At 37.9% G+C, this 12,923-nt stretch overlaps 1 protein-coding gene across 1 annotated transcript in view; it reads left to right on the top strand.

Moving 5' to 3' along the window:
• The window catches only part of USP7 (ubiquitin specific peptidase 7), a 75,474-nt gene that overhangs the window by 39,340 nt on the left and 23,211 nt on the right, over window positions 1–12,923 (top strand). The window contains exons 3-7 of the mRNA XM_057406640.1: window positions 429–627; window positions 2,476–2,614; window positions 3,316–3,404; window positions 4,081–4,189; window positions 10,672–10,802. Of these exons, the coding sequence (XP_057262623.1) occupies window positions 429–627; window positions 2,476–2,614; window positions 3,316–3,404; window positions 4,081–4,189; window positions 10,672–10,802 (667 nt within the window). The remainder of the gene's footprint in view (window positions 1–428; window positions 628–2,475; window positions 2,615–3,315; window positions 3,405–4,080; window positions 4,190–10,671; window positions 10,803–12,923) is intronic.

Here is a 12,923-nt window from a genome sequence, read left to right as displayed (position 1 = left end):
TTTGCACATCTTGGTTCATGCAAAGAGCTAACTTAAATTTGGCTGGGAAGATACTACACAGCAAGAAGAGTTAGAGTGGGCTATGATTTGAGTTGTAAAGTGTTTGGCTGTACCCACTGCTTTAGAAGAAACTAGAGTGGTATTAGGTGCTAAAGAATTACTTAAGAAAATAGTGTACAAAAGGAATGCTCTTCCAGTGCTCTGTTTTCCTGAAGGATGTTGCAGTGTTTTTTAAAACTAAAAATCAAAGCTTCAGTTGCTCTGTGCCTGTCAGGGTTTGGGGTTTTATTTGGTTGCTTCCAATATCCCACTATATAAAACATGTTTGTGTTGCATGATTGTTGAAAATGGCATTTTGGAGTGAAGAACATATCGGTTTTGGTGTGTCGTTTTTTCTTTTCAAATAATTGCGTATGTGTTTGTTCCAGACACAAGTTGGCGATCAGAAGCAACATTTCAGTTTACAGTGGAACGCTTCAACAGATTGAGCGAGTCAGTTCTCAGTCCTCCCTGCTTTGTACGGAATTTGCCATGGAAGATCATGGTTATGCCACGACTCTACCCGGACAGACCACACCAAAAAAGTGTAGGATTCTTCCTTCAATGCAATGCTGAATCTGATTCCACGTAAGACCCTTTTAATTACTGTATGGGCCCTCATGTACTACTGGCTAATCTGCATTGCATCTAAAAAGAATATTTTACCTCTCTGCAAGAGGAAAGAATTCTCACAGGGATTTGATTCCCCCTTTTCCCCCTGACCTTTCTAAATCCTAAAGCATAAGAGTAATCCTCTCTTTAGGAGCTAAAAGTAGCTTGTGTAGCCTCAAGTTTGTGGTAGAATTTCGATACATTTGTTTGATTGCTGGGGGCGTGGAGAAGTCTTTGATAGTTTTCTTGGAATGGCAAAAGTTCTGGGTTTGTTTCAGATTGAGGTGGTACTGGAGCTTCTCTAACCCCGCAGAGCTAAAATCCTGCCCTGTAAAGTGTGTGAGCAGGTAACTGCTTACAACTGAGGCAGAGCAGTGTATGAGGTAGTCATCTCTTGTTTAAGGAGTTCATTGCCTGTCAAGCAAGATGTGAATATATGCATGTTAGAATTGTAAATAGAATGGTTTGGGTTGGAAGGGACCTTAAAGCTCATCCACTTCCAACCCCCCCTGAACGTGGGCAGGGACACCTTCCACTAGACCAGGTTGTTCCAAGCCCTGTCCAACCTGGCCTTGAACACTGCCAAGGATCAGGAAGCCACAGCATCTCTGTTCCAGCGCCTCACCACCCTCACAGGAAAGAACTTCTGCCTAAGATCTAACCTTGATCTCCCCTCTGTCAGTTTAAAGCCATTCCCACTTCTCCTGTCACTACAAGTCCTTAATCAAAAGCCCCTCTCCAGCTTTTTGTCAGCCCTTTAGGCACTGAAAGCTGCTCTAAGGTCTTCCTGGAACCTTCTCTTTTCCAGGCTGAACAAGCCCAGCTCTCTCAGCCTGTCTCCAGAGCAGAGGTGTTCCAGCCCTTGGAGTATCTTCATGTTATTGGAGTCCTCCATGCAATCTGTGTGAATAATATAGAAATTTAAAAGATAAATACAGACTTCTGGGACATTACTGCAGTTTATCCAGCTAGAGTGCAAAACCCTCATAGGTATCCTTTCCGATAGAGTAGCTCCATTCTGTCGCCAAATTTCACACAACTTGTAGTTCACACTGAATAGTAAGTTGCTCTTTTCCATCAGTTTTGTAATCTAAAATGTGAGTGCTTGGTGAAAGCAGTAAGGAAGAAAGTTGTGTCACAACTAGTGAACCACTAGTCACAGAAATGGTTCACATGCAAGTTGTCGCAGAACAAGGCTAATGTGATCTTCAGATGTATCAACTAAGGTGCAGCTGGAGGAGCTAAGCAAGCAGTAATGTCCCTGCATCAGGCAGTGACAAGACCACGTGTGATCTGATATTCAGTCTGATTGTCTTGCACAGGTGGGATGAATTTGAACAAGAATGGTCATAAAGGAGTGCTTCTGAGAAAATCAGTTTTGAGAGTTTATCTTGTTGGAGGGAGGTTAGAATCGCATCCTCCTTTCCTTATTGAAAGGCTGAGTTAACCACACTCTGTAGACAGACACCAGCACTACTTGGTGACTACTACAGAGAAGGCCTAACCATCTATATTGCAGTAGATCAGAATTAGCTCACCTCAGACAGCATTTAGGTTAAATCACTGTTACCTGCAGTTGCATGACAGTATTTTCTCAACATTGTTGCCCTCAGAAAATCTCCATTCTGGATTCATACTCATAGTGTGCCATCAGAAAGCCCCAGGGATTCATGTCCTCGATAACAATTAACCAAATCTTAACTTCTAAGGGGGGGGGAATCCTGTATGTGAAAGTAATGTCCCATAATCCCTAACAAAAAAATATTATTCAGTGACTATGCAAAGCTTGTTTCTGAGTTTCAAATGTTTCTGCTGTATTTATAGGTCATGGTCTTGTCATGCACAAGCAGTTCTCAAGATAATAAACTACAAGGATGATGAAAAATCATTCAGTCGTCGTATTAGTCACTTGTTTTTTCATAAGGAAAATGACTGGGGCTTTTCCAACTTCATGGCCTGGAGTGTAAGTAATTGGACATGCATTAACCTATTGCTAGATAGGAACATTTTTGAACTTGCACTTGTGGGTACTAAGATACCTGTAGAAAAGGATTTTCTCCAGGCTGTGTTTTTTCCTGTCATTGCTGTAGATTCTTTTTCAGTTTCTCAGAAGTTCCTGTACTTAATTGTTGTAGATGGCTTTTACTTACGTTGTGATTTAAATACTCCCTCATTACTATTTCCTGCATACCTAAATGCTTTTTTTTATTTTCACTGTGATAGTCAGTGTCATTCCAAAACAACATAGATTTTCTTGCATTTCCTTGTATTTTTGTGTATGTGTACACATATTTAATGCCCTAGTAATAAATGCTACTAAGGCTTATCTCGAATTGAGACAGCTTATTAAGCATTTTCATCTGTCTGAGATACTGGTGAGAAGCAGCAGAGCCTTTGATTACTGACTCTTAGTGTCCACAAAAAATTGAAATAGTACTGCAGAATATTAAAAGCCAGGAACAAGATTCCTGACTTGAGACATGAAAAGAATTAATGTATATTGAGCTGAAGAACAGTTTTATTGTTGCCCTTCAGTTTTTCTTCATTTTATTACTGCTGATAGCTCAGGCCTGCACATTAGAAAGTGATGTCTAACTGGTTGCTTCACTACAGTCAAGTTGCAAGTTCCAGTTTTCATGTTCGTGGGTTATTCCTGTTTTACAGGAAGTCACTGATCCTGAAAAAGGCTTTATAGAAGAGGACAAAGTTACTTTTGAAGTCTATGTTCAAGCAGATGCTCCACATGGAGTGGCGTAAGTATCTTTGTTTAAACATAAAATTCTTAAATCTAGTATTTTTATGTTGCTCAAAATTGTTCAAGTATTTTGTGTTATTAACATTTGTAGCTCTCATTAGACTTTCTCACTTTATCTCTAATTGGTGAATTCTCACATGGCAGTATTTTTCATTAATCACACAGATTTTTGCATAGGTTAAACTTCAGCTTGCATTAGTCAGCATAGTGTTGTGGAGCTTTCAAATTCTCTATGAATTTATCTAGCCTCACCATTTCTGATCTTAGAGCTGGTAAGGGTTTTAGACACTTGTGGCTCTGGTGTCCAACTTGCCTTGCTTTACAGTTGCTTTAAAACTGCCTCATCTGAGTCATTCTACTTAATGTCACTTGTAAACAGTAGTTGTACTGAAATGAGACTGGCCATTGAAAGTACAGCTCTGAGTTCCAGTGTGCTTTCACTATACTTTTTTTCTTGCCATATAGCACATCTGTAAAAAGAAAATGTAACAAAATTGCAAAACATTTGATTGCACACTGTTGTTACCAGCAGGCAGGAGTGAAGTATAGTTAATTGGAACCTGAAGTAGTAGAGAAGAGTAGCTGATACCTACCAGCAGTACTACCATAGAACAAGTACTCTTTGTTATAGTTAGTAAAGAACTATCTTGTTTTAACAACTAACTATTTCCTAGGTGGGATTCAAAGAAGCACACAGGATATGTTGGCCTGAAGAACCAGGGAGCAACTTGTTACATGAACAGTTTGTTACAGACTTTATTTTTCACAAATCAGCTACGAAAGGTAATTAATATGTAAAAGGAAACAAGGTTGCTAATTGAAATATACAGTATAAATGCTTCAAAACAGAATTATATGTTCCTTTTGCTTCCTTCATCCTTTTGGAGAAGTGACTTAAATGGTGATACATGTTCTACTTAAACCTGAGTGCAGAAAGCTTGTTTTTTAACTTCTGCAGTTTGTTGAATGTAAACTTTTGGTTTCTGTGAAAGTAAACAGAGTACCTGGTGAAGATCTGCCTTCAAGGAGTGTTTCTTAAACTGTATTACGGGTTCATATTGCTACAAATTGCTGGGGAGTGGGGAAGGATGACTACATCATGCAGGTCAGAGATGGAAGTAATTTCTCTTTTTTGATATAGTTAAAATAGAGAAATCAATTATGACTTCTTAGCCCACGAACAGTGAGTGTATAGAAAAGATAAACATGTACAACCTTTGCAAGGGTTTTTTTGTGCATTTTAATTTTTATTATGCTGTTGAATTTCCTGCTATTATGGTTAGCATCTCTAATTATGGAAAGCCATATAATTTTAGTAAACATAATTTTGTATTTGCTTCATTCATGTGTAGTTTGCCTACTGTTATTTCTTTGCTGGAAAAACTTTAAATATCAGCTTAATGAGTATCTCATTCAAACCCAGGATGAAATATTCTAGCTAATGTATCATTTTAGAATAGTGCAGTAGCCTTAATAGAATAAAAACATAAATGATGACTTGACTGGAGGTGACTATCTGGAAGAGGGGATATACTTGGGAAGAAATGTAACTGCACCATTTAGTTCATATTGGAGTGTCCTAGTTATCCTGATTCAAACTTCTGCACATTCCTGTGCTTATTGTATCTCAGTGAAAATGAGCTGTTCTGACTTACACTTTTTTCTGTGTATACTAATTATTACATTTCCATTTCACTTCTTTCTCCAACTTTTCCCTTTTTAATGTACCTACTTTCCACTGTCTTGGATTTTGAACCATCATTATTTAGATCATTGGCCTTTAAGTGTCCCAGTTGGGATTTCTTTTTTCTCTTTTGCAGCATGCTGCTTACTCTGAAGCATTGCAAAAAATAGCACGTCAAGCTCCAGTAGACTGTAACTGAGATCTTACCAATGCCATGCACAAGGAATAAACACTTGTTTCACATGATGCACCTGTTTCTTCCTTGCAAGATCTATAACATACTCATTCAGCTTATCATTCATTATAACGCCTGTTCCTTTTGTTCAGCACTCACAATGTTTGTGCATTTTATGTTTTTGGACAACTTCACTTGGCTCTTGAAAGAAAGATGTGTTCTTATAATAGCTACATCTAATCCAATTGAGTAGTTCCTTTCAAGACTGTCTGTAGTCAGTAAATCAATATGAACCATGAAATAATCTTGTTCTGTGAAGAAGAAATTCTTTTTGTGATACAGATTTGTTTCAACTGAACTAATCTTTTCAGGCATTTCCCTGCAGTTCTCCAGCCCCCAAATAAGTATCAGCTTCTAGGGAGTGTTAATATCTGAAGAGTGAACATACGAGAAAGCTTGATTTACTAGCTGGTCACTGCAGCTTCCTTTATGAAAATGTTACCGGACATCAGCTGAAATGCCTCATTCTTTGCTTGTACTTCAGGTTTTTGGATCCCCCACAAACAGAACAGACTAGTGGTAGTTTTAGACAGTTTTACTTCTTGTTTGCCATTATTACAGATAAGGGAAAATCAGTAGTTATCTTCTCTGAGAAGATTAATTTCTTGTTTTCACTTTGAGCAAAGCTGTTCCTCTTAAAACAGGAAAGAAAAAAGAAAATGTGTAGTATATTTAGTTTGCTTATCACCAATTCCATTATTTCTGTTAATCCTCTTGATTTAGAAGAAATAATGATTTCTATTGCTGTTACTTAGAGCTTTGTTAACAGGAAAGCTGCTGTCAGGAGTAGATCTGGAAAAGCAATGAACAAAAGCAAAGGCAAGCACATACCTATTGAAAGTCAGCTTCTGATGAAGCATAGGTGGGGATGGATGGAGAAGTCCTTCCTTCCTTTCTGTTTTTAGACAGCAGATGGAAGGTTCTTAGGTACTTGGAATGAGATCCTCCCTTTATTAGCCGCCAGGTGGCTTCAGTGGTAGGGAACTGTCATGGTTTAAACCCTAGGCAGACAAAGCAAAAGAAATTTCTCTTCAGAGAGTATCTTTATTTGTCTGCCTGTAACTGATAAATGCATGTTTAAGTGTACTCCACCTAGGCTAAGGACAGTGGTAACTTCTAAAATTGGTCCCAGTTTCATTATGAGCCATGTTTACATGAGCCTTCCCATGTCTGTCAGCGATCAGTCAGTACATGTAGCTGCTTCCAGTCTTTTTTAAGTCCATCTTAAAACTCTCTGCTGTTTCTTTGAAAAATTCCTTACAATTCATGAGAACATTGCAGAATGTTTGGATAACTATATGTCGTGATTTAAACCCAGCCAGACAGCTCGATCACTCACTCCCCCCGCTTCTTGCCCTCCCCTTACTCCTGAAGGGATGGAGAGGAGAATCGAAAAGAATGCAACTCTCATGGGTTGAGATAAGAACAGTTTAGTAACTAAGGTATAACAGAGATCACTACTGCTACCACCAATAATAATAATGATGAAGGAAATAACAAGGGAAGAGAACACAGCACCTCACCACCCGCTGACCGATAGCTTGTCCCACCCTACCCTACCAAGCACCGACCCATACCTCGTCCAACCCCACAGTGCCCTAGCCCTTCCGGGTAACTCTCAGTTACATCCTGGGCATGCCGTGCTGTGGTATGGAATACCTCTTTGGTCAATTTGGATCAGGTGTCCTGTCTCTCCTTCCTCCCGGCTTCTCCTCCTCCCTGGCAGAGCATGAGGCTCACAAAGTCCTTGGTCAGACTAAAACATCATTGTTATCAGCACTGTTCCCAGGCCAAAAGTCAAAACACAGACTAAGAAGGAGAAAAATGGCTGCAACTGCTGAACCCAGGACACTATACTAAAATCAGGAATACTGGTCCAGTACATTTCTCCCTGATGTGGCTCTCCTCAAGTTGTCCAGTGTATTTTAACTTATATTGGAATTTCATACATAGTATTTTCTTCCCTTCTTCAAGTAGTCATCTTGACTTTAAGCAGTATGTTCAAGCTTATCAATAGCATTCTTTTACCATATCAGTTTCTAGAATTCTTCTCATATCTATGTGCCTTTTGCTTATAGCCATTGCCTGTACATGTTCTTGTCACTCTTCTGTGTTTGTTTCCTGAGGGAACTTCTCAGGTGTTAAATTAGACGTTCTGCTTTTTTCAAATGGATCACAATCCTCTCTCCTTGTTCTTGAGGTCAAACTTTCAGAGTTGGGAGGGTAAGGCATAAAAATAAAAGTTTGTAGAGCATTGTATTTGAAAAGTGTTTGGTTTAGATTGGAGAAACACTTGAGCTTTGAGAAATCGGCTTTGATACTGTTTATCTACATAAACAGAATGAAGTACCAAAGAAGGGCTGTGCTTTAAATGTTTATTTTGTAGTAACATGTTTAGGATTTCAGAAGAAACAAAGCTGGTGTTTTTATTTAATGGTAGCTGGAATGCAGTAATTGTAAGTAAATTGTAACTTATTACTTTAATATTTCTTGAGAGTTACGGGAAAGGAATTAATTGTCCAGATGGTATATGAAGAAAGCAAATTAGAACTAAATGCAAAGGATCTAATTTTGATTAACTGTCAAGGTAATCCGAACTCGCATTATATCTTTGTGATAAAAGAGTCAACAAGTAGGTTGACTTTGAACCTGTAGTATCATCTTGGTTTGTTATGAAAAATATTTAGCATTTTAATATTTATGTTATGAGAATGCATCAGTACTGGCTGTATTTGTATTCATTATGTGACTTTTGTATCTTCATTTAAACATAGCAGGTAACTTACTATATATTTGGGGTTTTAAAAGCATTGGTAAGATGACAAAAACAGTTAATAGAGGCTGATTAAAAAGACTTGGAAGATTTGAGGCTTGGTCTTTCAACTAGTTCCTGTATCTACCTTTAGGCAGTAAATACCAGCTCATAAAAGAGTTCATAAACCAGGGGCATCAAGAGGTTAAATTCACTTTGCAAGATGCCAACTTGATGTTCATATTTGAAAGCAAAAAATAACTTTTTGTTGCAAAATCAAAGGTATCATTTTAGCTATTCATATTTGAATTGGAGTTTGCCCAGATCAGCACGGTTAAGTGTAACTCTGCATTTGGATGATAAAAAACAGAGAAGCAATTGAAAAGAATTTTCTTTTTTAGTTTTATGTTCTGATCTTAGGAAAAGAATTTTCAGAACATGGGTGGCCAAAATTTACAATAGGCTGTGTAGAGAGGTTGTGGGACCTCCATTCCAGGAGGTGTTCAGAGCTGAACTGGGTACGACCCTGAGCAACTGGACCCAGCTTTGAACTTGGCACCTCTATGCACAGGGGCAGAGTTGAAAACCTACAGAGTTCTCTTCCAGGCTGAACTACTACAAACTCCAAACTCTTAAAGCAGATCTTGGCTCATAAAAAAAAATTGCTGGTGCAGCTACATAAAAAAATACTGTTTTTCTCTTAATTTTTCCAGACTAGGCAGATAGTTAGCCAGATGGGTTGGCAAAAATAATGCCATGAAGTTCAACAGTTCAACTTGTTGCTGGTGATAAAATTGAAGATGCTATTTACTTCAATTTATGAGATTTCAAAAAGCAGTTTATGCAAGTCTCAAAATTAAAGCAGAGGAAAAGAAGCCTTTTTTGCTGCCATAGAGGTGGGGCTGGGCTGTACTTAAAATTATCTTAAGGAGGTAAGGTTGGCTCTCCTTCAAGAAAAGTTGATGATAACTTTCAGCTCTTTTCTATTTATGTGTTCTTTCTTACGTACATAAGTACTTGCAAATAAGTAGGAACATAAAATGTGGAAGTTACTAGTGTTCAGTCATGATTCTGCTTTAGATCATCTCTGTTAAATTTTGAGAGTTGCATATAAAACTTGAAAGATGAAAGTCTTGTGAACTATCATATTGCGTAACAGTTACATAATTAAACAGTGGTTTTCTGTCTGAATATAAGGGATTTTATTTCTTTATGATAACTTTTGATATTTTTGTAAAATTATTTTACTTATTACTGTAGCTGTTCTGCTGATATTTTATATTATTCCAAGTATTTATGTTGCTGTATTTTTGAAAATTTTTGTGGATATTCAGAACTGGAATAGGAAACTGGCCTGCCAACTTCTCAACAACTTTCTTTGCCTTTTCTCTTTCTTCTTTCCTTTTTTGCCACTCCCTTGTGTTCTTTTTGCATCAGCTTTGTCTTTATCTAGCGGCTATGTCATCTGGTTAGCACCACCTCTGTACGGAGCTTTCATATAACAATGAATGTGTTTCCCCAACAATTCAGCTATGTAGTGGAAGTATTACCCTTGCTCTCTATATAGCAAGCTGAAGTGCAGGATAAGTTAGAGGTGCTGGACACCTCTTGAAATCTAGGCTGGTACAGAAGCAGAGTGAGAACTATTGAGATCCAGTTACGCTCTTCACTTGTAGAAATGTATCATTCCCTGTTACTTCACAGACAAAAACTCAGGTGGTAAGTTTTCTGTTGCTTAACACGTTATTTTCTCATATGCTACTAAATATCCGAGTCCTTACTTTTTCATGTGTTGTTACCTAATCTCCTTCCAGAGCTTTCAAAATGAACATCTCCCTGTAAATACCTTTTCTTGGCTGCAACTTTTCCTTGGATATATTGGTGTACACTTCTTAAATCTCATTTCAGTGCCTGTTGAATTCTCTTAATCCCCATTGGGTCTGTTTGTGTAATTTCTTTGTTCTCAGTCCCTCCCAGATCAGTATAATCAGAGAAGTGAATTGTTAAGCTGTTTATTTGCTGGACAGTGATGACATTAAGTAAAAGTGAATGTATTGGGGAATCTCAAAAGCTTCCTCTGACATCCTTCACCTCTCTTTGGATCATTTCTGTTTTCAGTTGCTTGCTGCCCTTTATTGTTTCATGTGTTTTTCTGTGTTTTTTCCCCACATGCACTATAGGTGACAGTATTCACAGATAGCCTCAGCTTTGTGCTGTAGCTTGGCTGTTTTCAAAAGCCTATAGTATTGATCCGTATATCTGGTTTCTACTGCGACCAGCCAGCAGTGATAAGTTGTTTGAAGGTGTTAATGCTTTAATGCATTTACTTTTCCATAGTGGAATAAGAGAACTGTTTTAGATAAAATAACCATGGATGGAATCTGTTCTTTGCATCTGTCTGACCACTGTGTGCTAAGAAAAGCCATTCCATACAATTAATATTTTTACACTACAGGATGAGATTTTTTGTAGTCTCTTGGAGTGATGATTGAATGGAGTGATATGAAGGAAGTCGCTGAAGAGGAAATAATATATTAAACAGTATGAGCATTAAACTTTTCCTTAGATACTAATGGAACTAAATGCTTTTTCAGGCTGTGTACATGATGCCCACAGAAGGAGATGATTCATCCAAAAGTGTTCCTTTAGCATTGCAAAGAGTGTTTTATGAGCTGCAACATAGTGACAAACCAGTTGGAACGAAAAAGTTAACAAAATCTTTTGGGTAAGTTGCAGAAATTTGGACTATTTATTAGGCTGTTACAGACTTCATGAAGCTTTTCTTTTAAAGGGTTTTATTTAAATCAGGCTGGGTTTAGAGAGGTGCAGAGAAGTGAATATGTTAATGGCTAACTTTCCTTAGTTTACTTAAATAGGTTTGTATTTATAGTTAGTAGCAAAGACAACTGATCTAAAAGTCAGTTTCGGGGGGGGGGGGGGGGGGGGAAGGGAAAGGTACATGAGCATAGCTGGTAGTAGCAGGGTTATAGTTTACATACTACATGAAAATTGCATTGCACATTTGACTTATCTAAAATTCAGGACAAAATACGTTGTTGAACCGTTGTAGTTCGTGTGTTGTTGTTTGGGGGTTTTATAATCTAAATCTATTTTAAATTTAGAGAAATGTCAGGAATTTGCATTTCTCTATTGTTCTGCGTTGATGACAGTTGTAACATTTCCTTATAGCACCTCCAAGGTGCATGTATATTTGCCTGTGCGCAATTTCTGCATTTAGTGCTGTATTCTGCTTTGTGATTTAAAGCTTAAGAGGAGTATCTGTTGCATGAAGTAAAGGTGTTTGAGCACACGCACAAAAGTAATTCTTCACATTTTCCTCATTCTGACACCCTCTTTTCCTTCATAAAATGATACAAAAATGCTTGCAGTATGTTTTAATTTTTGCCTCGTATCTATTTCACTGGCTGGTATTTTTTCCAGTCTGGTGGTACTTCTTGTGGTACTCCTTGTGAGATGGTGTAATTTTAAAATTACAGGGTGTAATTTTAGGTCTGGAACTTCTAGACATGGAATTCTAGAATTTCACAATATAGCTGTATTGAGGGTGTTGACTTTTTTTCTTTACTAGCTTGATGTTTAAGCTGAGCACAAATTAGAAAAGAAGATTAAGATTAGCATAACCTCTACAAGCCTTCTTCTTGCATGTTGTTTAACAAGGTGTAGGATTTTATCTTAAACTGTTCTAAAAGTTTATATTTTCATTACTTTGCCCAGTATTTGTAGACTTCTGTGTTAATTTGACAAGCATTTTTTATTTAAAAAAAAGGTAGGAAGTTTGTATTGTCTTTTTCACATAGGGTCCATCCTGCATCTTCTGCTAAAGCTTGTAGTAGTGCTCTGTCCTGATAAGACTCCTTGTAGCCTTGCATCTATATAACCTTTACTTTCCACCTTTTGGAGAATTTTAAAATGAGACCACCTCAGCCACTTCAATGTTGTATGTTTATCTGGTCATACCCTCTTCCTACTAGCGCACTGTATGTTTAGTTTATTTAGTTTATTTTTGCTGTCCTGTTACACTGGAAGGACTTGCTGATGCTATAAATATTTCATCTTGAGTTAAGATCCCAACTGTGCCTGCCATCTTTAGTAGCATGAAAAGGCTTTTTCCAAGGGTGTTGCAGATGCTTAATTTTGTATCCGAGAGCAAAGTTTTAAAGGTGTGTTCATGCCTGCCTTCATTCTTGGGAAGGAAGTTTAGATTATGCTTGAAGATTTGGTCTTTCTCACCATATTAAATCAGAGAGGGGTTTCTGGCCTTGTGAGATCTATCTACATGCTGGGCATTGAGAGTTCTTAAGGAAGTTTGGCTGCTTTGAGTAGAAAGCAATCCATTGTCTGAAGGAACCCCATTTTATTCTAATAGAATGTAACCTTTAAGATGGCTAGTATTGAAAGCCTAGGGAGTCAGAAGATTGTTTTCCGTTCTTCATTCTTAATTATCCAACAGGTCCCTTCCTTCAGCTTGTTTAAGTGTGGGCCACTACACAGTTGTTTTGGCACACTTTTGGGAGTAGTACGCTGCCCTGTGAGTCAGCAAGAAGAAAGTGGGAGGGGAAGGTAAAGTTGGTATTGCTCCTGATCACCCCTCTGATTGTGGCTTCAAAGGCTGGGGTTGAACCTCATGCTAAAGCTAGAACCTACAGTAAACATAGGTTATCTCATATGGCTAGCAATGATGACTTGAAAAGTATTCTTGAATTTAGGTTACAGAGTTCATAGGATAAAGTATTTCATGTGGAAACTAAAACCAGTTTATGCTGCTTTTTTCATTCAAGGCAGTAGTGCTGAAACCCCTTGATGCAGTGTGCCAGGCTGTTGCTCT

This window comes from Pezoporus wallicus, unplaced genomic scaffold, assembly GCF_028554395.1.
Source record: "Pezoporus wallicus isolate ANWC-B61680 ecotype Strahan unplaced genomic scaffold, APGP_CSIRO_Pwel_v1 contig_6155, whole genome shotgun sequence".
NCBI classification, from domain to species: Eukaryota; Metazoa; Chordata; class Aves; order Psittaciformes; family Psittacidae; genus Pezoporus; species Pezoporus wallicus.
This window is presented reverse-complemented; position numbering and strand designations above follow the sequence as displayed.